At 42.0% G+C, this 14,730-nt stretch overlaps 1 protein-coding gene across 14 annotated transcripts in view; it reads right to left on the bottom strand.

The window, feature by feature from the left end:
- ASPH (aspartate beta-hydroxylase) overlaps positions 1–9,570 on the bottom strand; it is a 238,897-nt gene extending 229,327 nt beyond the window's left edge. For 4 of the 14 annotated variants that reach the window (XM_055091279.1, XM_028500699.2, XM_055091276.1 and 1 more), the window contains exon 1: positions 9,185–9,482. In XM_055091279.1, coding sequence (XP_054947254.1) covers positions 9,185–9,302 — 118 coding nt within the window. In that variant the 5' untranslated portion in view covers positions 9,303–9,482. Of the gene's footprint in view, positions 1–9,184 lie in introns of all 14 variants that reach the window. The other 10 variants (XM_055091282.1, XM_055091278.1, XM_024126951.3 and 7 more) reach the window with 6 other exon arrangements.
- Positions 9,571–14,730: the final 5,160 nt, after the last annotated feature.

Genomic DNA, 14,730 nt, shown 5'->3' with positions numbered 1-14,730 from the left:
TGCTGCTAAGGACATTTGTCGTGAACTTTCAGGAAAGGCTGCAGGTCAAAAGGTGGCACGTGTTCCTCTTTCGGCTAGCACCATAACTAGATGAATTGATGAAACAGCAGAGGATACTGAGACGCGATTGTTCGAGAGGATTAATGAGTCACCGCGGTACGCAATCCAGGTTGACGAGTCTGCTGATGTTGACAGCAAGGCCACGATGCTTGATTCTGTGCGATATGTTTTTCAGGAGGATGTGCACAAGGACACGTTACGTGCACTTTTGTCGCCAACCAACACCGCAGCTGCAGAACTACTCAAGCCTTTGAATGATTACATATCAGGAAAAGTGAATTGGTCATTTTGTGTCGGTACCTGCACAGACAGCGGCTGCCACGACTGGACGGCTTTCTGGTTTCACTACTCGGGTCAAAGAAGTAGCTTCTGAATGTGAGTCTACGCACCGTGTCGTCCATAGAGAAACGTTGGCAGGCTGGAAAATGTCACCTGAACTTAACATCGTTTTGCAGGATGTGATTAAAATGATCAACCCCATTAAAGTACATGCTCTGAACTGCACGTCTGTTTGCGCAGCCCTGTGAGGAGATGGACACAGAACACACACGTCTTCTCTGATACACAGAAGTGACGTGGCTTTCTAAAGGTAGATCACTGGCCAGGGTTTCTGAGTTACGAGAGCCACTCCAGAGACTTCTTTTAGAAAAACAGTCACCACTGGCAGCACATTTCAGTGACACAGAATGGGTCGCAAAACTTGCTTACCTGTGTGATATGCCCACCCTGCTCAGTGAACTCAATCTGTCACTTCAGGGGAGAATGACAAGTGTGTTCAAGTCGGCAGATAAAGTGGCTGCATTCAAAGCCAAACTGGAATTATAGGGGCAACGAGTAAACATTGCGATTTTTGACATGTTTCAAACATTGGCAGAGATTTTGAAAGAGACTGAGCCAGGGCCTTCTTTCTCCCAGCTGGTGCATGATCCCCTATCTCAGCTTTCAAAAGAGTCTGAGCATTACTTCCCAACCACAAAAGACCCCCGAACTGGGAAGGAATGGATCCGCACCCCCTTTGTGAATAAGCCAGGTGAACAGACTTCCGTGCTAGAAGAGGATCAACTGCTTGAGATCACAAATGACGGTGGCCTTAAAGGTATGTTTGAGACAACTTCAAATCTCCATACGTCTGGATTAAAGTCAAGACAGAATATCCTGAGATGGCCACGTAAGCACTGAAAAGCCTGCTTCCGTTTCCAACGTCCTATCTTTGTGAAGCAGGGTTTTCTGCAGTGACAGAGACCAAAACGAGATCACGGAGTAGACTAGACACAAGCAACACACTTCAGGTGTCTCCCATCAAGATGGGACCATCTAGTTGCAGGAAAACAAGCTCAGGGCTCCCACTGATTCTGCATTACGGTGAGTTGTATAATGATTTCATTATATATTACAATGTAACAATGACAGAAATAAAGTGCACAGTAAATGTCATGTGCTTGAACCATCCCCAAACCACGCCCCTGCCCCCTCCCCCCGTGTCTGTGGGAAAATTGTCTTCCATGAAACCAGTCCCTGGTGCCAAAAAGGTTGGGGACTGCTGCTCTAGAAAAACACTTAGGCATGTATGGGATAGACAGCTCTAAGAGTGTTCAGAGCAGCAGTTTTTGAAAGAAGAAAAATGAAAACAAAGTGGTCTTGGACTCCAAAATGGCTAAAGAAAAAGTAGCACATTCATACAGTGAAGAACTATATATGAAAACAAAGAGCCAGTTAGGTACAATCTCAAACAGTGTCGAATTAATGTGCTAAGCATGAACCTATTCATAAAACTTTTAACATGTGCTAAACAAATGTATATGTATGTATATATATGTATATATTTATGTTTCTATACATAGGGATATAGATATACTTCCTAAGCAATTTTCGTATATATGGCATTTAACAGCAGATATATTTTATGCAAATGGATATACAATATATAATATGCAACATAACATTATACAACATATATTACATATTGCAAAGAAATGCATGACAATGATTATCACAAAATATTTAAGAGTGGCTGGAAAGGGATAACACAGGACAGGAGAAACCAAGAATTTGGTAACATTTTACTTCCTCATCTGTATGGTGGATACGTGGTAACCACTGCATTGCTCTTTATATCTCTGTAAACGTCTTAATATGTAATATTTCAAACAGATACAGTTTTAAAGAGCAGCACATAGAAATATTTGTATTCCGAAAGTTAGAGCGATGGCACGCTACCAAAAAGCAAAAAGCATAAAGCATGAAACAATTTATAAATACTTTATAAAATTCAGTAAGTGCCAGCCATTTTATTCAAATTGATTTGATTCAAAGAATGGAAAAGTTAAATGTTAGGTATTCTTTCAACAAACACTCACAACACAGATTTTTACTTTCATGTAAGGGAAAGAAATTAACTTCTAAATAAAATTTACCTGTGAACCTAAGACCAATCAAAGACTTCCCAGGAGACCAATTCAGGAAAACTGAATTAAAACACAGTGTGAAAGACAGTGTGAGAAACTGTATATTAGTAATATAATAAACAAGAACCAGAAGTTAGAGACAGGAGAGAACAACAAGACAGCACCGAGTCTGCACTAGGGAAGGACAGCAAAGGCTGTCAAACCTATGTAAGATATGAGAAATGGCAGCTATACAGTACTGGTGATAGAATAAAATTATTTTCTCAAGTCATATTTTCTTACTCAAAATTAAGACTGTTGCTTGCTGGCTTCCATACAGAATGAGCCACAGGGTTAAATCTGTAGGAACACATGCAGGAGAGAAACGCTGGCACCTCTCCAAGTACGGCAATAATGGTTTCCACTCTAACCAGACACCCTCCCGCCCACCACCCCCAGTCCCACCTGCGTTAGAGCACAGAGAGCCTCTATGGCACATGAGAGCAGTCATACTACAGCCAGAACGACTAGGCAAGCCACCTGGAACTCGCAGGGGGCCAAAGAACAGCCCCAATCCTTCAAATGATCTTATGTAACTATCTTTTCTAAAGATTTATTCACCAAGTAAAAATGCTGGACAGGGTGTGGAGAAAAGGGAACCCTCTTTGCACTGTTGGTGGGAATGTAAACTGATACAGCCACTATGGAGAAGAGTATGGAGGTTCCTTAAAAAACTACAAATAGAACTCCCATATGACCCAGCAATCCCACTACTGGGCATATACCCTGAGAAAACCATAATTCAAAGAGTCAAGTACCACAATGTTCATTGCAGCTCTATTTACCATAGCACACATGGAAGCAACCTAAGTGTCCATCGACAGATGAATGGATAAAGAAGATGTGGCACATATATACAATGGAATATTACTCAGCCATAAAAAGGAACAAAATTGAGTTATCTGTAGTGAGGTGGATGGACCTAGAGTCTGTCATACAGAGTGAAGTCAGTCAGAAAGAGAAAAACAAATACCGTGTGCTAACACATATATACGAATCTAAAAAAAAAAAAAAATTGGTTCTGAAGCACCTAGGGGCAGGACAGGAATAAAGACGCAGACGTAGAGAATGAACTTAAGGACATGGGGAGGGGGAAGGGTAAGCTGGGACGAAGTGAGAGAGTGGCATGGACATATATACACTACCAAATGTAAAATAGATAGCTAGTGGGAAGCAGCCGCATAGGAGATCAGCTCGGTGCTTTGTGACCACCTAGAGGGGTGGGATAGGGAGGGTGGGAGGGAGATGCAAGAGGGAGGGGATATGGGGATATATGTATACATATAGCTGACTCACTGTGTTATACAGCAGAAACTAACACAACATTGTAAAGCAATTATACTCCAATAAAAATGTTAAAAAAAGAAGATTTATTCACCAAGTAAGCTCAAAATTTCCTTTGAGCCTAACAGGTTATCTACAGCAAATCTGTCCTCAGGTGTCATCAATCTGATGAGAACTAAATTACACTTGCTGATCTGCCATTAAAAGATATCCACATCAGCCAGAGGTAAACAAGACACACCCTTGAAAAACAAATATTAAATGCAGACCAAATGCCTGAAGCACCCTCATTAAAAAATAATAATGACTGATGAGGAAATACCCCCTGGAGTCCCAGCACCACCCGGAGAAAGTGAAATGGCTAAAGCACTCTCTGGAATAGGTGCCCCTACAGTGGCACAGAGATGAAGAGAAGGAAGAAATGAACATCCTAACAGGCACGGATGCTGGGGCAGCAGATACTGAAACACAGGAGCCAGCCTGAGCACACTCACGTCTCCTGACAGATGGCTGAAGCTTTCCCCAGATCTCTGGGTAAACTGCGGATGGGTTCTATGTACATACAGAATTTAGTAAAGGGAAGTGAATGTTAAAATGTTCTGTATCTTAGTACAGAATGAAGTCAAACCACGTGGGAGATGCAGAAGTACCCCAGACACAAACTAAGTTGCATATTTTCATGATATTAAAACAGTGTGTGCGAGAAGCATCAAAAGATTGAACTATATCTGAGCTCCAGTAACAGAAGATAGCACAGATCTGGGAGGGGTTAGAGGGTACATCAGCAACTTGAAGGGTGATGTGCAGATGGGATACTTACACCCCCAGAGGTAGACAGAAGTGTGTCAAGTGATACTCAGAGCCCAGTATAAACATGACCTCTAGAACATCCACTTCACTTAAACAGATGCTACACAATATAACAGAAAATGATTTCTTTAAATAAATCATAAAAAAGTTTCAAGCATGCAGTAGCCTGCTTCACACTACAGCCTTACATATTCTCCAAAGTTTTATACTCACCTTTACCATTAGAGGTACTTTAATGAAAAATCTGAGGAACAGGAAGGCATGTAAAATTGATTTTAGGGCTATCACAACTCTGAATAATTCTTTCCGTTGGAGACCAGGATGAGAAATTTTGAGTGACCTGCCACACGGTTCTTAAATGGATACGAATCCAGATCATCAGACTTTCCCAAACTACATTGTCTTTCTGGAGAAAATAAGGTTTATTCTACTGGGACCAGAGAACGCAGGGGCTAAATTTCCAATACTAACTAAAAATAGAGTGGATAGCCCACAGGATCCTTTATCCAACTTACCCTGTTGGTAATCAGCTGAAAATCAGAGCCTCTCATTTCCTAGTAATCTCTCTGAGACACACGATTTTAGAGCAAAGCTAAAGTATGGAACTCTCCTTTTACTTCCTAAGCCAAAAACAGGTTGTTAAAATTGTGTTCAAGAATTCCCTCAGAACATTTTTTAGCCCCTTGGTTTATACAATCTGGCCAGGTGGTCAAAACGCTGTTCATCTGAACACAAAACAGCATACAGTTCTTACAGTGGAAGAATTATGGCCCTCCTATGTTTTCATTTTAGAATGACTAGTGGAGGATTAAGCAACTGGCCCTAACTGACATTCTCTGGCTAAAGGAAGGGAATTTCACTAAGGCCTCCTCATTCAAGAGAGCCAAAAGGCAATCAGCAATGTATTGTATCTGTTAATTACTACGTAGTCTAAGAAATACTGAAAGTAAAAAGGAAGGAAAAAAATTCTAAGTGATTAACACCCATCAAATATCTGCAAATGTATAAATTTTACAGTCTATCAATGCACTTAATTCTGAATACAATAAGCCTAAAGAAATAAGACTGCTAGGGGCCAACTCTTACTACTAAATCCAAAACCTTTTGTTAGAGATTTTTAGAGAATTAAACAGCAGTGGGTGAGCATTTTTTAAGTAGATGTCCATCAATGGTTTTGAGTATGTACAGGGCTGATTAAATTTTTAAAACTAGTTGGTGTTACATAACCTGAAGCGTCAAATTGAAAGAGGAAAAATTGTTCTACAGTGACACCTACCGGTAAAGCATGATGTAGTAGCACCACACTATTAGACAAAATAAACAGATGTTTCCATTCCTGCAGCAAGTTAGAAGCTACAGGGAAAGACTGATTGATACTCCAAAGGGAAAAGCTAAACAAAAACATTATACATACCAGTGTCTGTAACTACAAAATGAGTCCCAAAGCACATCATTATCCTTTTTAACCAAGATTTTCAAATCAATAAATCTGAAAGAGGTTTCCCTTGGCCTCAACTGGCCATGCAACTCAAGATTTTATATGCAAGTTAAAGGTAAAATGTCCAATTTACTCATGTTTCCTTTATATTTTAAAGAATAAAACTGGAAAAGGTACAACAGTTCTGCAAAAAACTAGACATTTAATGTTTTCAATTTAAGTTGAAGAGTTAAACAAAAAACAGACACCTGCTTTAAATGTCCAAGTGTTAGGGCTTCCCTGGTGGCGCAGTGGTTGCGCGTCCGCCTGCCGATGCAGGGGAACCGGGTTCGCGCCCCGGTCTGGGAGGATCCCACATGCCGCGGAGCGGCTGGGCCCGTGAGCCATGGCCGCTGAGCCTGCGCGTCCGGAGCCTGTGCTCCGTGGCGGGAGAGGCCACAACAAGAGGGGGGCCCGCATACCACACACACACACAAAAATCCAAGTGTTAGGTAAATCCCCAAAGTCACAGTTTCAAAGCACCACTTTTGAAAAACATGACCACCAAGATAAACAGAAGTCCAGATAATCACATTTTCCCTAAAATGCATGCTTCAAAGGACTGGGTCCTTTTTCCACTGTACTTTCATGCACAAATTTAAGAAATAATAATGTTTATGTGACCAACGTCATCATCAACTTCAAATTCTCAATGCAAAACATCTCAAAAAACACACTATTTGAGCCCATGTACTTCTTCTCAAACTAAGATGTTCAAATATACTGTTTCACACATAATTTTAGTAAAAGAAAAGTTAATCAGTGGTATGATAAAAAGAACATTTTTCTTAAATAACTAGGTGTAATATGCCACAGAGAGCCAGAGGAAACTTAAAAGATAATCTACTTTAAGATTTCCATAAAATCTTATAAAATTAGAGAACCTAAAGTCCAGTACTATAATATAATGATCGAATAAGAGAAAACCTGGGTTTAGTCTTGGATCACCCATTAACTAGCTGGGTTTCCAAGAAGTACATAACCTTTAATGAGCCAGACAATCTTTCTGGGCCTCACCGTAACGCCACAGCTAAAATTTCTTCAGCTTCTATGCTTTCCCCAGCACATGGGATTGACTTGGGCATCAATGTCTACACATCAGTGACCCAATAAACATAGCAACAAAAGAGAAGTGGCTCAACCTTTCCGGTATATCCTACTATAAGAAACCAATATAAATAGAATCACACTTTCACACTGCAGTGTAACTGCTTACAACTGAGAGAATCCTCCCCAGCATCTTCAGCGCCTTCCACCTGGCACACAGTCAGAACTCACCATTTACTCAAAAAAATAGCTGCGGAAAAAGAATGCTCATTATGTAACACGCAACACTCCAATACCAACTCTCTGTTTGGGGGTTTTTCTGGTAATACAGATACTTCTTTCTTTTACATGTTCTCTTTTATACACTATGTCTGTGTCATGACAATTATAGAATCGATGTGTAAAATACTTAAAAGGCTGCGATCCTCAAATACAGACAGAACTTGCTCTAAAATGCCTGAATATGAAAGTTGGAATATATTCATTTAGGTCCTAACGTTTCCTAAATGTATTACCTACCTGTTAAAACTGGTTTAGTTCTTGAACCACTGGGGGTGGGAATATAATACACACTTCCTAATACTAATTCCCAACAACAACAGGCCATCGAATGAAGCAACTGTTTCAGATAGAGTTAACCCACTCTACCCACGACTGCAAAGGACAAAATGGAACAAAGATGTGCTTTCCTTGTAAACAGCTACAGAAAACTTTTGAAAACAATAACATTAAAGTCTTGTTTATCAGCTTTCTCTGCTTGGTGCTTAAGCTGCCCAATGGGCTCTTCTCATTTAGAAACTTTAAAAAGGGTAGCCAGAGCTGCCTGAGACAGTGCATCTACCCGTCTGCCTGTTTAAGTCAACTGACTGGCATTTAAGGGCAAGTGGCAAAGGAACACAAACTTTTACTTACGCCAAAGGTAAATTAACATACTTGTTTTGAAATTCAAACTGTACTTTTTCTCTACAAATATTAGTTCTCAGAGTGTAAATTTATGCAACGATTTTAATTGCACTACCATTTAAATTTATTCATCCACTAATCAAATAATTTATTGAGCAACTATTAAGGGGCAGACCCACTCTAGGAGTTGGGAATAGGGGTGAACATGAAGGACTGAGTGAGACAGGAAGGCAATACACGTGAAAATAAATAATGTCGGATAGTGGTAAGTGCCATTTAAAAAACAGTTCTTTAAAGTATGACTATAGTATTCTGATTTACTTTCTCGATACATATAAATACATTACTTGTAGACCTCAGGAAACAAAGAATCTAAAATCATTTCAAAAAAGAAAGTTTACAGCTCACATTCAATACACACGTTTACTGCAGTTTCGATATCCTAACTATGAGTCAAAGGAAGTATAAAAGAAACCGAGAACCACTGAAATATGAGATGAAACAGATTTAAAACATCTGTTCTCCCTCTTTCCTGGATAAGCACATGGAAGAGAAAGGTGAATATCCAATAGATTTTTTTTAAAGACAAAGGGAAAAAACAGAGAAGCTCGCCCAGTATTCGCACCATAAGAAAGCTACATAAAAGCAACAATATCTAAGATAATCTTCGAGAACATTCAGATCACTCCCACACACTCACCCCGGCAGCCCTCATAGAATATTCTCCTTTGAGTTGCTCTTAAAAGCTGCTGGTTTGGCAGGAACTTATTTTCTCTGCCTTTGGCTCATTTCCAAACTCCCCAAAATATGCACGGCAAAGGTAAACTGTTTCTCTTACTCCCATCACCATCACACGGCAAGCCAAGAAAGAGTAGATCAATACGATCTTCCATCTCGGCTGCGCACTGCAGGTGAAGGATCGGCCGGGAAGGGGCTCCCCGGCGTGACCAACCCGAGGCCGCGGACCCCGCTCGGCCCGGCCCCTCCAGCCCGCCCGCCAGGCCCACCGAGCGCGGCCTCCGCCCCGCCGCCAAAGGAGGAACGACGCGGAGGATGGAGGAGACGCCCCGCGGCATCTGGGGCGGTGGACCCGCAGCGCCCGCCGCCCGGCCCCATCCCCAGGGCCGGCCCCGGACCCCAGCCCCGGAGCGCCTCTGACCTCTCCGGGCCCCGGGGCTGCTGCTGCCGCCGCTGGTGCAGCTGCTCGGGCTGCTGGAACTGCTGCTGCTGCTGCTGCTGTTGCCGCCGCCGCCCTTGGCATTCTTGCGCGGGGCCATCGCGCGCACCGCTGGAGCAGGCGAGGGGTGGGAGGCTCCCTCAGGGCGTGGGGGACGCGGGCGGCGCGGGGCGCGCTGACTGCGACGGGCGCTGCAGCGGGTGCGGGCTGCGGCTACTGCAGCCGCGAGGGTGTCTCGGCACCGCCCGCAGCGCCTCTGAGGACTTTGGCCCGCGTGCCTCCTGCGCGCGCCCGGCCCTCGCGTGCGCCGAGCCGGTGACTGCCCTCCCGACGCGAGAGCGCGCCGCTCTCCTGCCCCGAGGCCGCGCCCCTTCTCGCCTGAGCCCCGCCCCCTCCCCGCCCGCGGAAAGCTGAGTGACGGGACATGAAGCCAATCACAAGGGTTCCTATGAGGGGGGCGGAACCCGGCCGCGCTCCCCCACCCACTACAGATTTAGGGCTGCTCGGGCGCGACGCAGCCGCCTGCGAGCGCGAGCTGTTTTCGACTTTCCAGTCTGTCCCGGTCCTTTGGAACGTGGCAGACGTGGAAGGAGAGAGGGCTCTCGCGAGCGTTGGCGGACCCTGTACGATCGGGTTGGGGCGGGGCGCGAGGGCGGGGCGCGGGGGGCGGGACGGGCGAAACGTGTGCAAAGTCTGGACAGAGCCCACCTCCTCCTGGCCTTTCACCTGGAATTTTGTTCATGTCCCACGTCTGTTGTACACAGACGCCAAGGGATACAACCCCCCCTTCTTGCGAAAAAAATTGTATTTCGTCAGTATTAATGTTAGGACCTTTCTGAAATGGTGATGTTAGGACTAATTAAATGCTTAAGCCATAAGCAGTTGATCTGTTCGGTTTTAAAGCAGGACTTCACTTCGTTTGTGCCATCAACATTTTCAGACGATCTTAGTTAAGAGGTGCAAATGTAAATGTAAAGCAAAAATTCATTTTCTTGCCCTGCAGGGCACCCTCTGTCTGAAATCTCTCTCCTCCGAGCTGCCGTCTATGTTCCTCTTCCCTTGATGTCGCCAACCGTGGGTCCCACGTGCAGTCGAAGATCTCCTGGGCCTTCAGCTGCTTCTGAATTCCACACATGGTCTTAAAAATATCTGGGTCCCTGAATGAGCCAGACGGGGACTTGAGGTCAGGGATGTTGTCATCATCTTTTAGTGTCGCCAATTGCCAGCACAATGCCTGGTGCGTAACAGAGAAGCCAGACATGCTTGGTGATTTGATACATTTCTGGTAACTGCTTAACACCTTGCCCTAATTCTTGACCATGTTTCCGAGCACCGCCTGGGAGTGTCTCAAGAGGGCGGAGGAACTAGAGACATGGTTGCAGAGTGGCATCTGCTTTTATCCTCTTCTCTAGCCCTGCCACCCCGCATTGGCAGGTCCCTGGCCCCGTCCGCCTCTTCTGATTCACAGAAGCCCACCGAGCGTTGTGTTGCATCATGAGGAGAAGGCCTCTCTCTCTCCTTTTTGTGAAATAATACTAGATAGTTACCAAGGTAGAGCAGGGGCAGGGAAGCTCACAGAGTTTTTACTAAAGCAGCTCTTTCAGCTTTTAGCTTACCATCTCCTTCTATCTTCACACAGCTTTTCCCCCTACAGGCCCCCTTATCAATGGGAGGGGAGAGCTGGGCTAAGAGACAAATCTAAGTGAAAGAACTTAATATAAAATCATAATGAGAACTAAGTTGAGAAAACAATGCTCAAGATATTTGAACTCAATTCTGACAAAACCCTTTCGTTCTGTACCTTTCTTAGGGATGAGGTATCTCAGGCCCAGAGAGGTTACATAAAGTAAGGAGATCACAGAGCTAGTAAATGTTGGAGCAGGGATGTGAACTCGGTCCACCTGGCTCCAGAGTGTATGGTCCAAATTATCCTTCCAGGACAAGGCTTAGTTTTGAGCAGAGAATGTCTTGCCGGCTCCTTCTCTTAGCAGATTTCTCCCAGAAGCTGCTTTGGTCCTACCTGCAAAGATAGGTCTGAAAGGTCTACCTCTTTGAGGACATCAAGTTTCATTGGTAACTGACTCCACAATGTCATGAAGTGATGTTTTGCTCCTGCATTTCCAGAAACCAAATTTGGTACCATTGAGAAGATACATAGCTGTGTATCTTAGTAATAGGACAAAATAGAAGCTTTGTAAATACAGATCACAGGAAGTTAGAGGTTTCCTGACTTCCTCCTTCTAATGCAAGAAACAGTTACAATGACATTTATATACTCAGTATTATAAAAATAAAACATAACAATATTCATGACATTAGATACTGTCAGTTACACACAATTTAGCTTCAGGGACTAAACTCTCCCAAGCTAAGTGCCAGTATTATACATTTTACATCTGTTTTTACTTCCCTTTTTATGAGCGTTAAAAAACACAAAGCTTACCTTGGATCCATGAATCTCTTTACATGGGGCCTTTTCTCAGCATCGGGTTGGAGAAGATTAGGAAGTCAAGTTACCTCCGAAAGTAAACAAAAGGTCAAAGGTCTCTTGTTAGCCTATCCTCATTTTTGTGATTTCTGAGTAAGCTATGAATGAACCCTGGGTGAAGCAATGTTAAAAGGATCATAAAGACAAGACTTAACTAGGACAATGTATTAAAATACTAATTTAAGAGAGCTTTTGAACTAGGCCAAATGTGCCTTTCAGATATTTCCATAAATTTTCCATTGGCTTCACCACTGGGATTTGCAAGTGAGAACTCGAGGACAAGATTTGTCCTAGTTGGTTTTTTTTTCCCCTCGTGTTGACCCTTCACAACCTCTAGTTAAATGATTTCCAAATTAAGTATTTCTAGACTTATGTATACCTACTAGAACACTGTTTTAAAGTTGCATTTTACCTGCTTCCTAGAAAGTGGCTCTCATTTGTAAGCAGTCTTCCTAAATGAAATTTTATTATTGCAAACTAAAAATGAGTATTTCCCTGTTTTTATTTTTCATGGTAAATTCTTCTCTAGTGGAAAAAATGAATTTCAGCTGATTGTGATGATTCAGTTGTGTGTGTTTCCATTTTACATTAGTAGAATGTGTTGCAATGAGGGCCATGTCAGTAAATACAAGAACACTTTTAAAGCATTCTGTACTCAAAGGGTTCCCAAAGCAATTATTCCCGTATGAGTTGTATCTCAACAAGTAAATGAACTGGCATTTTCATCAAACAGCTTGACTTTATATTACTAGGGAAAAAATAAACCTGGCTAGTATCTGTATCATAAATACATAGAATGAATTCATATAAGAAGAAGTAATTTTAAAATCTAGTCAAAAATAGATTAGAATTGGAAATACTGTGTTATAATATGGAAAAATAATCTGAAAACATATTAGCTAAGAAACCTATAGTTCCTTTTTTCATTTCAATTCTTTACATTTTCTATCAGGATTGGTTGTACTCAGTGCCAAATTATCTTTGTAAAAAGTAGCATTTAAGCAATAGCTTTTGCTAGGTCTTAAGTTTCCTAGTCTAGGGAACTCATAGAATTAATTGATTCTTCTTATATCTCAAAATTAATGCCAGAAAGAAACTAAGCATGGAGAAAAAATCAAATAATTAGAGAATAACTACTGATTATACGTATGGCAATTCTACGGTATATAAAAGGAAATATTAATGTGATTTAGGAGTCTTTAGAAAGCATTGGAGAAGTGAAGGAAAGAAAAAGAAAGTGGAAGAATCTCAAGGTTTCAATTTATCTGCAAGGTAATTTTACTTAAACTATATTTGCCTGAAGGACCTAATAGCGTGTGTGTGTGTGTGTGTGTGTGTGTGTGTGTGTGTGTGTGTGAGTGTGTGTATAACTAATATAATAATCTCTATGTCTTTCATGAAAACCATTCTCTTGAGCTGGAAACAGATCCCTTATTCAAAGAAAAGTATCCTGAAACTAGTTTCTAGGGTCCTCCAATTTCATCAAGTCTAGCTACATAAAGCAGATGTATTTGCCTTATAATGAATAGTGTTATTACAATATGCAACTTGAATCAATTAGTCAACTTAAATTCTTGATACTTGATGGGAAATCATGCATACCCTACATAAAATTATTATTGGCTCAGTCCTTTTTATTTTTTATTTTGAAGTAGAAAAGAATAGCTTCATCACTTTGCACAGGCAAAGGGGGGCACAGCTGGCTAATGTCCTCAAAACTGTGCGTCCCCGGCTCAGTCCTTTTTATACGGACATTATTCTGACTTGAATCGATTCTGCAATTTCATAAGCACATGATAAACATTACTTGGCTTGTACCAAAAAATAAATCCTAAGAGACTTTGCCAAAGAACTTGCTAGCATGGAAAATAGGGAGTGTCTCTTTGTAACACCACAACCAGATTTTACTCACCTAAAGACCACTGCCAATATATTTGGAATTCTACAGTATTTCTTTACTTTAATAAGTATGATATCCATTACTTTTAAAAATGGTTAACTGTTTAGTGTTATATTGTGACTCTATGCTAGTAGACCTGAATATTTTCTAATTCTTCATGGAACCGCTTCAGTGCTGACTTCATCGCTTAATGAACTCATTTCTCTATTGGCAAATTCCTTGGAATTAGAGACAGAGACACCGGTACTCTAGATGTTCACTGAAGCTACTCCTCCCAGCACCGGAAAGCATAGTAGTCTAGTAAAACAGTGAAAATCATTTCCAAGGGGCTGTCTCACAAAATATATGATTCTATTTTCTCTGCTTCTTTACGGCATCCATATTGCACTTCTAGCTCCAACTCAAAAGAAGAATTGAGCAATGCAGCTACCCAAAGGTATCCTTCCAGAAGCAATTGTTTAAAAACCTAAGTGCAGACATTTTGATCATTTAGACATATTCCAAGAGATATTTTTTTAATTCTCTTTCTCAAATTTGAGAAAACTGAAATCAAATGTGGAAAGCTTGATATAGTGCTTAGGCGTCTGTAAAAATAAAGTCACAAACAATATTTAGGAAACTACCTGTAGGGTACAGACCAGGGTGAGGACTACGCTGTCCTCATCTGTGTGTTCCTGGTGACCTGGGCAGTGCCTTGCACAGAGCAGGTATTATGTAAATGTTCGTACCTCAGGCTCTTTGCACTTGCTGTTCCTCTGCCTGAGGGATGCTTTTGCCACACGGATCAGAGGACCACAAGACTTTACCTGACGCCCTCTTGGTTTAGCCACAAGCCCTACCGTACCTCTCAAGCTGAACTGTTCTTGGTGGGCGCTCCACGTGTGGGTATGAAATGGCTAGCCTTTAAAACCCTGGGAAGCTACAGGTAAGGACTTGTATTTTATAGAAATGCAAAAGAAGAAATGTAAGATGAATGCCTTTTGGACAAAAGCAGAAGTCTTTTCAAGCAGCATGCAACCCAAAACGTTCTTTATTTTCTTAAAAATAAGTGGGGCTTGCCCATTTAGCATTCTCCTGTCACACAACTGCGGGCAGCCGGAAACAGCGTTAAGTGAGAAATTAAGAAGCAAGCCTAGGAAG

This window comes from Physeter macrocephalus, chromosome 15 (assembly GCF_002837175.3).
Source record: "Physeter macrocephalus isolate SW-GA chromosome 15, ASM283717v5, whole genome shotgun sequence".
Taxonomy (NCBI): Eukaryota; Metazoa; Chordata; class Mammalia; order Artiodactyla; family Physeteridae; genus Physeter; species Physeter macrocephalus.
This window is presented reverse-complemented; position numbering and strand designations above follow the sequence as displayed.